Source organism: Gobio gobio (genome assembly GCF_949357685.1).
Source record: "Gobio gobio genome assembly, chromosome: 18".
Lineage (NCBI taxonomy): Eukaryota > Metazoa > Chordata > Actinopteri > Cypriniformes > Gobionidae > Gobio > Gobio gobio.
The window spans coordinates 46,134,324-46,148,896 of record NC_137111.1 but is presented as its reverse complement, the minus strand read 5'-3'; the positions used below and the strand labels follow the sequence as shown (position 1 = coordinate 46,148,896).

The 14,573-nt window shown below is 36.2% G+C and overlaps 1 protein-coding gene across 7 annotated transcripts in view; it reads right to left on the bottom strand.

The window, feature by feature from the left end:
• The window catches only part of LOC307142490 (signal-induced proliferation-associated 1-like protein 2), a 217,392-nt gene that overhangs the window by 109,263 nt on the left and 93,556 nt on the right, over positions 1 to 14,573 (bottom strand). For all 7 annotated transcript variants that reach the window (XR_013818481.1, XR_013818482.1, XR_013818483.1 and 4 more), the window contains exons 3-4: positions 10,471 to 10,604; positions 9,448 to 9,636 (exon numbers count right to left, since the gene is read on the bottom strand). Coding sequence is in view for 4 of the 7 variants with exons in the window: in XM_079843409.1 (XP_079699535.1) it covers positions 9,448 to 9,636; positions 10,471 to 10,604 (323 nt within the window). In the remaining 3 variants the exon portion in view is untranslated. The remainder of the gene's footprint in view (positions 1 to 9,447; positions 9,637 to 10,470; positions 10,605 to 14,573) is intronic.

The following is a 14,573-nucleotide window of genomic DNA, read 5'->3' as shown; positions in this document are numbered from 1 at the left end:
GACTTCTCTCGAGTCACGACTCTGAGACGAAGCACCAGCAAACGGCTAGTGTCATCATACAGCGCTTTATGACCTGCGCAGCACTGACCGCTAAACTGCAGAAAACAGCATGTGTGATCTGATATGAGCACAACAGTGACCGCTCTTTTTCACCATCGCTGGATCCAGAAGCGGTTTCCCATTCATTTCTAGAAATTTAATTCAATTTTCTGACACGATATTAACACTTCTGAGATGAAGCACAACAGCACAATGTTTGATTTTCAAGCCAAAGCATTTTAAGAAAATAAGAAAAGAAAAAATAGGTAAACATAATGCAGCATTGCAACACACAACACTTAAATTATTATTATTATTTTTAATTAATATTTTAACTATTTTAATATATTAATTAATAATCAGATATATATTTTATTTTAAAATGTTATATATATTATTATTTTAAATATTATATATATATATATATCAAAATTCTATATATTAAATAGTAAAATATTTTTACATATATTTTTAAAAAAAGTAAAAAATAGATAGATTAAATATACACTAAATATAATATCAATATTAATGTTTTTCAAATAATACATATATTAATATTAAACAAAAATAGATGCATTAAATTCTTTCAATATAAAACATTTAATACCGATAATTATTATAATTAATATAATAATATAATATATAATAAATATAATATATTATACTATAATTAATATAATAATATAATATATAATATAATATATAATATAATATAATATAATATAATATAATATAATATAATATAATATAATATAATATAATATAATATAATATAATATAATATAATATAATATAATATAATATATAATATAATATAATATAATATATAATACAATTAATATAATATAATTAATATAATATAATTAATATAATATAATATAATATAATATAATATAATATAATATAATATAATATAATATAATATAATATAATATAATATAATATAATAATTTCTTAAGCTCAACTTCAGAGCTCATGGTAGGTCTTGTCTTAAAATGTTGCTAAAGATCAACAGGAAACAAATGAGACATTTACTTCCAGTGGCCAGTTGCATAAACTCTGTTAAGACTGCATCTTACTAGCTTTGACTGACTAGCAGTCAACCACGGGGTAATCAGTCTATACCGATCTACCTTTTTAGGTAACCGACTTCAAAAAATCATGAGCAGTCTTGAAGAAAAAAATAAGTTAAATGACCAACTTTTAAGACCAGTCTAAGCAGTTTATGTAACTACTGTTGTGCTCTGCAGCAAAGTTTGTTTCTGCTAAGCCAGCACTAATTCTGTCGCCCTGTGAAGAAAAGAGCAGGAAATTGAATGAGAGCGTTCACTTCTCAATATCTGTCACCATCGAGTGAGCAGTGAACTTTTCCCGCAGCAGCCCAAGGTAACGTGATCCGGTTTCTGCTCTTTTGTGCATGTGGGTGGCAGACTGGAGGACATTAGCACATTATGTGACATAGGTGTTGTTTTTCACACCTACTTCCCCAGAAGCGAAGACCACCGAACCAGACTAGCATGCCCTTTTTCAGTCTTGATTTTGTTTTTGGATAAACATTTTTCCCCCCATATTCTCCATTGTTGCGGCTCCTCTCTTCCCAGTCTGTCAGTAACGCTCTGTTTAGTTCCTGTCTCTATGAAGCCCCTCCTTCTGAAAAGCACAATGTGCTCTGATTGGTCGGCTGGATCAGTGTGTTGTGATTGGTCAAGTGCTTCGAGCGTGTTTGAGATAGCCCTGCCTTTACCATAACCGGCAGTTTCAACACACAACTAACTAACTCAACCAGGCCCCGCCCCTTTATTCTGCGTATTAATTATTAAAATGAGGAATATTATGAAGTGTTTGTTCCCGGAAGAAAACTCAAGACTACAATGGAGGCGTTTCATGAGTTCAGAAACACTGACACTGATGTAGAGAAGAACTCAAACAGCAACATTACACACTAAAGATGAACATGGAAAAAAGCAGAATAGCTGCTCTTTAAAGGTCATTTTATTGGCACTAACAGCTGCAAACGGAATCGCAAAATAACTTTCTGAAGTTAAATGTAAGTGGTACGTGCCAAACCCAAACTTGATGCCTGAATTATAAACATAGTAAGCATGAACGCCCGTATAAATAACACACTCCACGTCTGAGGCCCGCATTACGCCGTTCCAACTGGTAGCAATTCATCGCACGTTATCCAGATTTCCCTGCTCGAGTTGAGAGAATTCCCAGAATCCTTATGAGAGGTCGTGTGCCAAGCGGTATTAAGAGTTGTTAAGTGCTTTGCAGAGTTTTCCTGTTCCACTAACTAAGAGGGAAACCTACACAGGGTCTACTCTTCTGGGACAGGCCCTTATATGCTCCTGCAGAGAAACACGAAACCGCAATCAATAAAGTGCCCTTTCATCCGGCAAAGGAATGTTTTTTGCCTCTTTTTTGTCACTTATGTAAGACAAAACACCCTGGGAATTTTCTGACAGCTTCAAGCAACAAGATTCATAGCACACGTGTCGATGGGAATCCACAGCTTGACATTCATATGATTGGCCAGAGGAGAACTGGTTTCTCACCAGGTTTTGTGCTCCATTCTGTCAGCTGACGGAGTTTCTCTGGCTTGCTTAGTTGGGGACTCAATTTGAAAAATATTCAACAATATTATTGATCTGACTGTACTGATGCTGTTGTGTGAGAACCGAACTGAGCTGGACGATGACAACTAGTTTTTTTTTGTTGGCAGAACTGCTTTATAGAGAACATAACTAATTTAATAATAGATGATCCCAGGGGCCGGATTCACGAAAATCTTCTTAAGAAAGAAGTTAAGAAAATTCTTAAGATAAATTCTAATGGTGCGTTCACACAGGACGCGATTCGCGCGAGTGATTTAAATGTTAAGTCAATGCGGAGACGCGAAATGGCATTCTGCGGCGCGATTCGCGCAAATGTGTTGGTGAGATTCGCGCGATTGAGGCGGCGCGAAGGACACGAATTGAGCGGTTTGAACGCGCGAATCGCTCAAGTTGAAAAATCTGAACTTTGGCGGATATTACTCATCCATATGGTACTAGTTATAAATATTATATTTTGCCAGCTACTGTAATGTTGTAATGCTTACTATTTGAAACAACCCAATAAATGAGTTAAACATCTTACATTTGGGTATTTAAGATAGGTTGGAGGTTATCCTAATTTTAAGAATTTATTTACGATGATTTTAAGGAACATTCTTTTTGTGAATATGAATACTTCTTACATTTTATCTTAAGAACAATCATAACAAAAAAGATAAGAACATTCTTAAGAAAAGTTTTTGGGAATACAAAATATTCTTATATTTTCCTTAAGTTAGAAAATAAGAAGAAATTGGCAGTTAAGAATAATTTCATTCTTAAGAATGTTTTGTGAATCCAGCTCCAGAACTGAATCAACACTGAACTGACTTCAGCTGAACAAAAGCCAAAATGCATCATTTTCCTGTTTACACTTTAAAGCTGCTTTGAAACAATCCGTACTGTATAAAGCGCTATAGAAATAAAGCTGACTTGACTTGATAATATAGATGAAAACAATATAATATACATAGATAATATAATCTTTCCCTAATAGCAACACTTTACGTTGTTCAAAAGTTTGAGGCTTTTTGTTTAATGTTATGCTCACAAGGTTGCATTTATTTGATCATACATACAGTAAAAACAACAATATTGTGATATATTACAATTTTTGTTGGCTCTTTGACAAATTGCTTTTGTTTCCCTTTTGATAAAAATATTTTTTTAATGTACGCAATTTAATTAAAATTCCATTAAACTGAATTGAATAATTCTTACGTGTTTTACAGGGTATATACAGAAATCCTGGAGGTAAATTCAATACCTTTTACTACCATTTTTAATAACGTCTCAATATTTTTCTAAAACCAACACGCCATTGAGTTGCAGGTTTATACGCAACACGTCGTTTCTAACCATTAAACAGAGTATGAGATTTATATAAAACTACACCCTCTTGGCCAATAGAAAATGTTTCATCCACAGTTTTGCCGAACAAAACTTCTTCGTTGTTCTGGTTGGTTCAAGCAGTCAAGTCAACTTTATTTATATAGCGCTTTTTACAACGCAGATTGTTTCAAAGCAGCTTCACAGAGTTAAACAGGAAAATAATGCAACAGAATTTGATTCGGCCGTACAGCAGGTATAAGTGTACACTTAAAGGGTTAGTTCACCCAAAAAGGAAAATTCTGTCAATAATTACTTCCCCTCATGTCATTCGACACCCGTTAGACCTCCGTTCATCTTCGGAACAGAAATGAAGATATTTTAGTGTAAATCTGATGGCTCTGAAAGGCCTCCATTGGCACAATGCACGGTTCACTCTCAAGACCCTTAAAAGGTACTAAAGACGTCGTTACAAAGTCCATCTCACTACAGCGGCTCTACAATAACTTTATGAATCGGCGAGAATAGTTTTGTGTGCAACAAAAACCCTAAATAACGACTTATATAGTGATGACGATTTCAAAACAAGGCATCATGAAGCTTCGAAGCGTTATGAATCAGCGAGTCGATTCAGCGGTTTGGATCGCCAAATTTCAGCAGTTTGGCGGTTTGACACGCGATCCGAATCATGATTCGACTCACTGATTCATAACGCTTCGAAGCTTCATGAGGCTGTGTTTTGAAATCGTCATCACTATATAAGTCGTTATTTAAGGTTTTTAGCGCACAAAAACTATTCTCGCCAATTTATAAAGTTATTGTAGAACCACTGTAGTGAGATGGACTTTGTAACGACGTCTTTAGTATCTTTTAAGGGTCTTGAGAGTGAACCGTGCATTGTGCCAATGGAGGCCTTTCAGAGCCATCAGATTTACACTAAAATATCTTCATTTGTGTTCTGAAGATGAATGGAGGTCTAACGGGTGTCGAACGACATGAGGGGAAGTAATTAATGACAGAATTTTCCTTTTTGGGTGAACTAACCCTTTAATAAAGAACAGTATGGCCCGGTTTCACAGACAGGGCTTAGACTAAGCCAGGATTAGGCCTTAGTTCAATTAGGACATTTAAGTAACTTTTATAAACGTGCCCAAGAAAAAAACATTACTGGTGTGCATCTTGAGACAAAACGATGCCACTGACATATTTTAAGATTTGTCAGTGCAAGACTCTTTCAGTTAAAACAGCTCAAACATGCATTTTAGTCTAGGATTAGCTTAAGCATTGTCTGTGAAACCGGGGGTATAAGTGTTCTTTATTAAGTGTCTGTGGGGTTGAAGCAGCGTGAACCAGGCAATGGAAGTAGATGGAGACTTGTAGAAGGGTAATGGTGACTTAGCTGGTGTAGACTGACGGGTGGAAGACAGGAGACGGGATGATCATGGTTAAGTAGAGAGGTAAGGGGTAAGTAGAGAGGTAAGGGGTAAGTAGAGAGGTAAGGGGTAAGTAGAGAGGTAAGGGGTAAGTAGAGAGGTAAGGGGTAAGTAGAGAGGTAAGGGGTAAGTAGAATCAGCGTGTACTGAGAGGAGACCAGACAAAGAGTGAATGGTGACTGAGTGCATATATAGTGAGAGTCTCTGATGATGTGCAGGTGCAGAGAATCAGTATTCTGGTGAATGTGAACCAGTGGGCGGGTCTTGGTGATGATTAGGTGATGATTGGGGCTGTGACGTCTGACTGACTCTGTGAAACCTATTGCGTGCAGAGGGAATTTGAAAGACAACCGTTTATCGCAGGGGTCTCCAAACTCGGTCCTGGAGGGCCACTGTCCTGCAGAGTTTAGTTCCAGCCCAAAATAAACGCACATGAACCAGCTAATCAGTGTCTTACTAGGCCCAAGTTAGACACAGATTAGCTGGTTCAGGTGTTTTAATTGAGGTCGGAGCTAAACTCTGCAGGACAGTGGACCTCCAGGACCAAGTTTAGAGACCCCTGAGTTTATCCCGTAGTTTGCAAAAAAATTATTCCAAAAATGAATACCTCATAAAATGGCGATTAATACCTTTTAATTTTTTACTAATTTGATTTACTACCTTTTAATACTTTTTAAAAGCCTGTGGACACCCTGATTTAAATATAAAAATTGATTAAGGATTGTTCAATTATTTGATTCAAATGCATTAGGATTATTCAATTCAGTTGGATGGAATTTTACTATTAATTAAATTTTCCTGTGATCAAAGCTGAATTTTCAGCATCATTACTCCAGTCTTCAGTGTCACATGATCCTTCAGAAATCATTCAAATATGATGATTTGATGCTTAAAGCTACACTGTGTAACTTTTTTAGTTTATTCTTAGCTAAAAACACTTAGTTCTTTCAAAAATATATGTGCTCATTAATGTATATTTACTTCTTTCAAGTAATAAAGTATTCTCGTAAGTTTATAATATGCCATTGAAAATACATACGGGTGAGGGGTTCGAATGCCGGTCGCCATGTTGCCCCTCCATCTTGAAAGTACATTAGCCAAAGAGGGACATACCCGTAAATTCAAGCTTCGCCTTTGGCGTTTTAACACTCGATGGCACCGTGTGGAATGTGGACGAGGTCGAACTGGAATTCATGTTAATCTTGGACTAAATCGGCCACCGTAGGAGTTAAAACGAAATCGGAATTGAGAGGAACAGAAACTAATATTCACTGGATGGTCATATACCTTTTCACCACTAGATGGGGGAAAATATCACACAGTGTAGCTTTAAGAATCCTTTATGATTATTATCAATGTTGAAAACAGAACTTTTTTCAGGATTCTTTGATGTATAGAAAGTTAAAAAGAACAGCGTTTATTTAAAATGTCAATTAAAAAATCAATTTGACGCATCCTGGATGAATAAACGTATTAATTTCTTTAAAAGAAAATCTTACTGACCCCAAACTTGGTTGTAATATATACAATTGACAGGCAAAAAAAAAAAAGACGGCTTATATGACACTCGGTCTATATCTAGCACTTCAATAAAAACTTCTCTTTAAAGACGATAATGAAAGATTATTGAGAGGGTGGAATGAAACGTCTCTATCTATGAAATAGAATGTAACATTGGCTATATTAGTCCGTCCTCATTCACATTTCCACTGCAAGTTGGGAAATCAATGGGCGACAGGAGCTGTTATTGATCGCCCTATAACATGATGATATCGGTTGATTTTCTCCCTCAGAACCAAGAAACAGTGAAACAGTGTTGACAGACGCTCCATGGGAAATGCAGCTCTACATATGGTGTTTGTTGATTTCTAGTCATATAGCCATGCATTGTTTGCATTAACACTTTCAGAATTGCTATTAAAGCCAGACTAAATGTTGGCTGTTCTGACCCACCTCAGGCCCTAGGATGATATACAGTTTTAATTCATGTTTAAATGCATTTATGCCACCTCTAAGCAGTATTAAATAGTCTGTGTAAAGACACAAAAATGCCACTTAAGAAGCTTTAGTCCAGTTAATTGATTACTTCTATAAAACCACAAAAATTGGGCTTTTTCCATCAATCAGTGTAATTTTTCAGAATCATTCTGTCATTTTCTTTTTTTGATGACAGCTGATGTTACATATTGCAAGTTTTCTTGCACAACAACTGACAATATTTTGGAAGAAATTATGGTTACCATGGTGTATCGGGAGCACCTAAAACCATGATAAAAATCACAATAGAATAAGCAAAAATCAAAGGTAAAAATGTTAAGGAATCACTGAAAAATCCATATTAATTGACCACTACTTTGAGTATTAGAACAATGAATGTCGCTTATAATCTAATAAAAGATATCACTATAATAAAAGATATTTGAATACACACACATACATGTATATATTTAAGCAATATTTGCATGTATATATTGTATATATATATATGATATATATATATATATATATATATATATGATATATATATATATATATATATATATATATATATATATATATATATATATATATATATATATATATATATACAATATATACATGCAAATATTGCTTAAATATGTATGTGTGTGTGTATTCAAATATATCATTCTGAGTCGAATATCATTCGTCTCAGCATGATGACCCGAATCTAACAAGACCACTTATACGATTTTTGGGCAAACCATTCAGAAGTTATAAGCAATAAGAGCCTCAAGTCATGCTTGTGATGATCTGTACCAAGTTTGGTCAGAATACGATAAAGCGTTGCGGAGATACAGCCTTATGCGGAGATACAGCCTTATATCTTTTTTCGCAAGCGCTACGTAAAATTTGTTTGCGTGTTATTCAAAAACTCTTTGATGAATTGACTTGAAATCTTTTTGTTGCCGTTGTCTGAAGATGTTCTGGTTACATTTTTGTGCAAATCGGATAAACCATTTAGGAAAAAGTAATTTTTTTGGCAGGAAAATTGGCATTACCGAAAATGGCATCGTATGGTTCAATCGAATCGTCTTGGGCCACAGAATCAGAGGAACAAAATAATTTTGTTTCTAGCCCTTACGGTTCAAAAGTTATTAGCACACACGTAAGTGCAACTTTGGACAGTCGGTGGCGCTAGAGGGATTGCGTTAGAGACTCCAAATTAGCTATGATGACATTTCAGACTGTCCTCTATCAGTGTGCCACATTTCATAACTTTTCCACAAGTGGTTCTATGGGCTGCCATAGACTCAAGTGCGGAAGAAGAAACGGAAGAATTATAAGAAGAACGCCAACGCAGTTTTGAAGCCTCAAAGTCGGCCGTTGCCATATTGGCAGCTCGTCAACACACGTCACTCCCAATTAACAGAAAATGGGCAAAGAGGCGGGACGTGGGCGGAGCTAAGGTGACGTGATGACTAACAGACAGCAGACAAACGGCAATCCACCTGTCACTCAAAGTGGCCACGCCCTTATTTATGCAGAACTTTAAGGCTTTATATAATGTAAACGAATGAGTTATAAAAACATTCACCCCCCTCACAGTCGTCATGAAGGGCAAAATTAGCCGTATAGACCAAAAGCACAATTTGTCCCAGACTGTAAACATGTGTTCTTCTGCTGTAAAGTTGGGCATTTTAACATGAGCTCAATGAGATTCTGCTCCCTTCTGGAGTCTGTCTCTAGTGGCCAGTCCATGAACTGCAGTTTAAGTCACTTCCGTATTGGCTTCAAGAGAAACTGTGGGAGGTGCCGCGTGGTAGAAGTATAGCAGTAGTGGTAGTATTTTATAGCCATATTGATATGTACAGTAATCACAAAATTCAGGCAAAACAAGCAGAGCAAACCTGGATTTTTTTTTTACAAATTGTATTTTAAAATTACTTTTGTTTATCAGAAAAATTGCTAGTAGATTTTTTTCCCCAAATCGTGCAGCCCTACTATACATATCTGAATATCATTTACTTAACAACGGCTTCAACCGCAGCTCATCCAATCAGATTTCATCGTTCTAGACTAGTACTCACCCCCTGCTCGTCCAGTTTGAGGAGCTGCTCGGGGACTTTGGGTGAGTTGAGGGCCAGTCGGAGGCACTGGATGTTCAGCTCAGGCACCACATACTCCAGCACTTCCTTCAGAGGGAGGCCGCGGGCCATCCCATGCCTCGCCGTGGAAGGCACAGCGTCCTCCAGAATCGCCCCACGCAAGGTAGTTAACTGATGAGGGTCAGAGGAAGAGGAGAGCGTGTGTTTGAGATTAAGTAATCATTGCATGCACCACACATGCATTAAACAGCAAGGACATTTTCCTGCCTCAAACTATCAAAATCCTTATTTTCATATGGCATAATATCCTCAAGTATGTGACCTCAAGTACTTAATCCTGTCAGTTTATTAGAAAATATTTCAATAGAGAAGTGTATAGATCCACTGGGATATCAAGTTATTGCCAATGAAATTCTTCCCCTGGCAGGAGATTCGAGGGCGTGCTCTTGTCTGAAAGGAAGAAATTGAGTCTCGACCCTTTTATCTGCACTTATAAAGTAAAAGCCTTTTATGCTGAATTCTCGAGCATCTCTTTAAAGGGTCATTCTGAGATTTTGAGTCATGTGAGTATCTATGGCACGCAGGAAATGACAAAAGGCTTCATAATTCAGTTCAATTGTGAACGAGCTCCATTAGAAGCTGAAGATTAAAGCCTAAGGTTTAGCGCAGCGATGCATTTGATACGAGAGAGGAAGTTGATTTACTGTCCTCGAAAATAATAATAATATTTCACCCCATAAAAAAGAAAAAAAGGGAAATTATATTTGGCATTATTTACATTTTGTTTATTTTAGGAGCATTAAGATCATTCATCCCAAATAAATAAATAAGCAAACAAACAAATAAATAATTACTCTAAAACTAAAACGTATTGTAATTATGGCCATCCATTCATTTTTAATTACACATGATATGCTCATTAATTAAATCACAATTAATGATCTATATTTCTTTATATGAATATCTGCTGAGAAATCCATGTCTATTTGTCGAGCACTCATGTACCTGACTGGTCCTGAAGGTGATCCGATAGTTATACTGCGACGCCTCTTTGTCTTTCCCGTCATCCAGCCTCTCTCTCCGTACGCTGATGGCCACCGGGCCCAAGTTCTCATCCACCCCGAAGTAGTTCTGGTGCTCTGGGGGTTAACGACAGGAAACAGAGGAAGATATGAGGTCAGGTTCAAGAAGGACAGATAACACTTTCCAGAAACACCCTACAAAGTGAGTGAGAGACCCTGAGCGGACCGGACAGGAAGAGCCGGCAGGAAGTGGGCTATTTAAACTCTTCACAGCCTCTCTGGTGCTGGTCATGCTGAGAAGATACGCAGAGAGGAGACTCCACTGATAATGCTCTACTGACCACCTTATTTTAGGATTTTTGCCTTGTGACATTATTTAAATAAATGAATGCGTAAATCAATAAATTAACGAATAAATCAATAAATTAATGCATAACTCAATAAATTAATGCATAAATCAATAATTTATTACAAAATCAATAAACAAATGCATAAATCAATAAACGCTGGAAGAAATCAATAAATTAATAATAAATAAATGGATGAATCAATCGTTAAATGAATGTAAAAATCATTAAAATGAACGCAAAAATCAATAAATGCATGAAGAAATCAATAAATGAATCAATCAATCAACTCGATAATTTAATGCATAAATCAAATGAACGAATAAATTAATAAACAGACGCATAAATCAATTAACGTAGGAAGAAATCAATAAATGAAGGAATGAATCAATCAATCAATAAATTAATCAATCAATCGATAAATTAATGAATCAATAAATGAATGCATAAGTCAATAAATTAATGCATAACTCAGATGAACGAATAAATCAATAAACGGACGCATAAATCAATAAATGCAGGGAGAAATCAATAAATGAATCAATCAATCAATCAATAAATGAATGCATAAATCAATAAATGAATCAATCAATCAATCAATAAATTAACGAATCAATCAATAAATTAATGCATAAATCGATAAATTAATGCATAACTTGATAAATTAATGCATAACTCAAATGAACGAATAAATCAATAAACGGACGCATAAATCAATAAATGCAGGAAGAAATCAATAAATGAATCAATCAATCAATCAATCAATAAATGAATGCATAAATCAATAAATGAATCAATCAATCAATCAATAAATTAACGAATCAATCAATAAATTAATGCATAAATCAATAAATTAATGCATAACTTGATAAATTAATGCATAACTCAAATGAACGAATAAATCAATAAACGGACGCATAAATCAATAAATGCAGGAAGAAATCAATAAATGAATGAATGCAGAAATCAATAAATGAATGAATGAATCAATCGATAAATTAATGAATCAATTGATAAATTAATGCATAAATCAATATTAATGCATAACTCGACAAATTAACGAATAAATCAATAAATGAATAAATTCATGTATAAATCGATAAATTCGCTGGCTGGATGGAACGAACAAAAGATGATGTAATGAACGAACAATGAATGGATGGAATGAACAAACGAACGATGTATGGAACGAACACTAGATGGAACGAACACTAGATGGAACAATGTCGTTGTTGAAATTTTTTTGAAACAAAAATGATAGATGGATGGAACGAATGAACGAAGTATGGATGGAAACAAACAATGAATGAATGGAAAGAACGAATGAACAAACGATGGGGTTGATGGATCAACAAAACGACAGACGAACAGAAATCAATTATTTTTTTATTTTTTTATTTAATATTTTTTTTGCATTGTGACATTATTTGGATGGACGGATTGATGATGGACGGATTTATTTGATAACCTAATAGATTTTAATTCATTTATAAATCATTTTCTCTTTTGATTTTGGAGTGAAATAAAATATAAAAACAACAACAACAACAAAATAACAATGGCAATAGTGGTTAAAACAGTATTTTAATTTGGTGTTATAATGGAGAAAATGTCAAATGTCCAATTATCCGTCAGGTCTACACAGCAATGATGACGTCTGATCCAGGACACATCTCCATAGATTTTCACACAGTCTCGCAGACTCAACAGTGCCATATATGATCCATAATCTCTGATTTCACTGCACCACAGGGGTCCGTCAGAGATTAACAAGAGAAATAAAACCCGCCACAGACGAGGCTTAACCTCTTTCTTTCTGATATCCTTTCCATTAAGCCCCTTTCCTGCATTTGGACACCATGTCGAAAACCTGAGGCCCAAATTATGCAATATAATGTGCTATGTGTACTAAAGCATGCCATAGGGGGGAAACATTAGGACGATGCGTATTGATGCAAAACTCACACAAAATGGGACAACAAAGAAATTAGCTTAAGTAGTGTGTTAGTGGCACAACACTCGGAAAGCAAACACAACAGAGTTAGCATGACGGGAGATCTGAAAACACAGCCCTCAATCCGACTCAAATCCAGAGGTGAAGCACAGCAAACACCCTCACCACTGACACTTCATCTCATCCACTCCAACGCACTCGAGAGGTTAAAGCCTAAAGCTGCAGTGAAGAGTAAAACAACATGACGACCGGCGACTGCTGAAGTCTTCTCCAAAATACACTTCACTAGAATCCTGCGGGGAAAGCCAGCTTTTGATGATTGATCATCTGGTTTTGACATGGTAGACCATCTTGGTCAAGAAGGATTTGTGAGGATATCATAATACTGAATGATTCCCACATTTAGACAAAGAAAATAACATTTACATTACACACCGGTTTTCAATGTCGATAATAATCAGAAATATTCTTTGAGCATCAAATCATCATATTAGAATGATTTCTGAAGGATCATGTGACACTGAAGACTGGAGTAATGATGATCACAGGAATAGATTACACTTTACTGTATATTCACATAGAAAAAAGTTATTTTAAAAGGTGCACTATGTAACTTTTCCGTCTGCTAGAGGTCGCCTATTCAAAGCAAAAGGTGTAGCTTGATGATGTCAAGTTTGCGCGCAGAATCTTGGGACATGTGGTCTTCACCTCACAGCCGGTGGGAAAGAATCGGGATAGGACTCGGGCAGAAATCATGTTGATGTGATTATTAACATTACTGTAGTGAAGCAGAGCAGGAGCGAGTGTTGTGGAGCTGAGGAACCGCTGGAGCGATTGTTAATTAGATGAACGCAACACACGTCTCACGAGCAGCGGGACTTTTATTATGACACAGTCGCCGGCGCCGCTTCCTCTGGTCATGAGTGTGAGGTAACGCAGCTCTGATGATCATATTAGACACATCTGAGTGTGTTGATGAGGTGATGACGTTACTCTGTGCGTTCTCTCAGCGGCTGCTATATATATGTATATATGTATATATATATATATATATATATATATATATGGGGATGATTAGGAGGCCATGATGGACAGGGGTCAACCCCTACTCTTTATCGAAGGACATCCTGCGATTTTTAATGACCACAGAGAGTCAGGACCTCGGTTTAACGTCTCTAGGATGACTTGAGGGTGAGTAAATCATGGGCATCATCTAATCATTAAATCATCTCATTTTAATTTGTTGGGTGAACTAACCCTTAGAGACCTGGACTTTCAAACTGAAAGTTGGGCCAAAAGGAAAAGTCATTTAAAAATGTGGTTTCAACCTGATAGAGCCTCTTAGTCCAGTGGGTTAGAGTTGATAAACCACCTTGGACCGGAAACAAACCAGCAATACTTTCCAAAAACCAACGTGACCACTTTAAACTGTCTGACTTGATAAAAAGACAGAACGTGAAATGTAACTGACCCATCAGCTTGCGGCCCGTCCCCAACAGCAGGCATGGAGCTGAGCATATTGCCATGATGCTTAACAGGATGAAGTATTAATATTCATCTACTAATGCAACCGCAGTGTAAAAATTCAGTGGGCATGTCTCATCTTGCATCCTCCCCGATCACGCAGCATCTTGGTCACGAAGAGAGAGGAAGTTAATAGAATCAAAGCTACTCCCCGTGTGATAAAAGCATCATGGAAAGTAAGGTGTGAAAGGGGATAGTGGCTCTTGGGAAGGACATGTTGACAGGTCTGTCCTTTTCAGGTCCCAGTAGAGACGATGACGG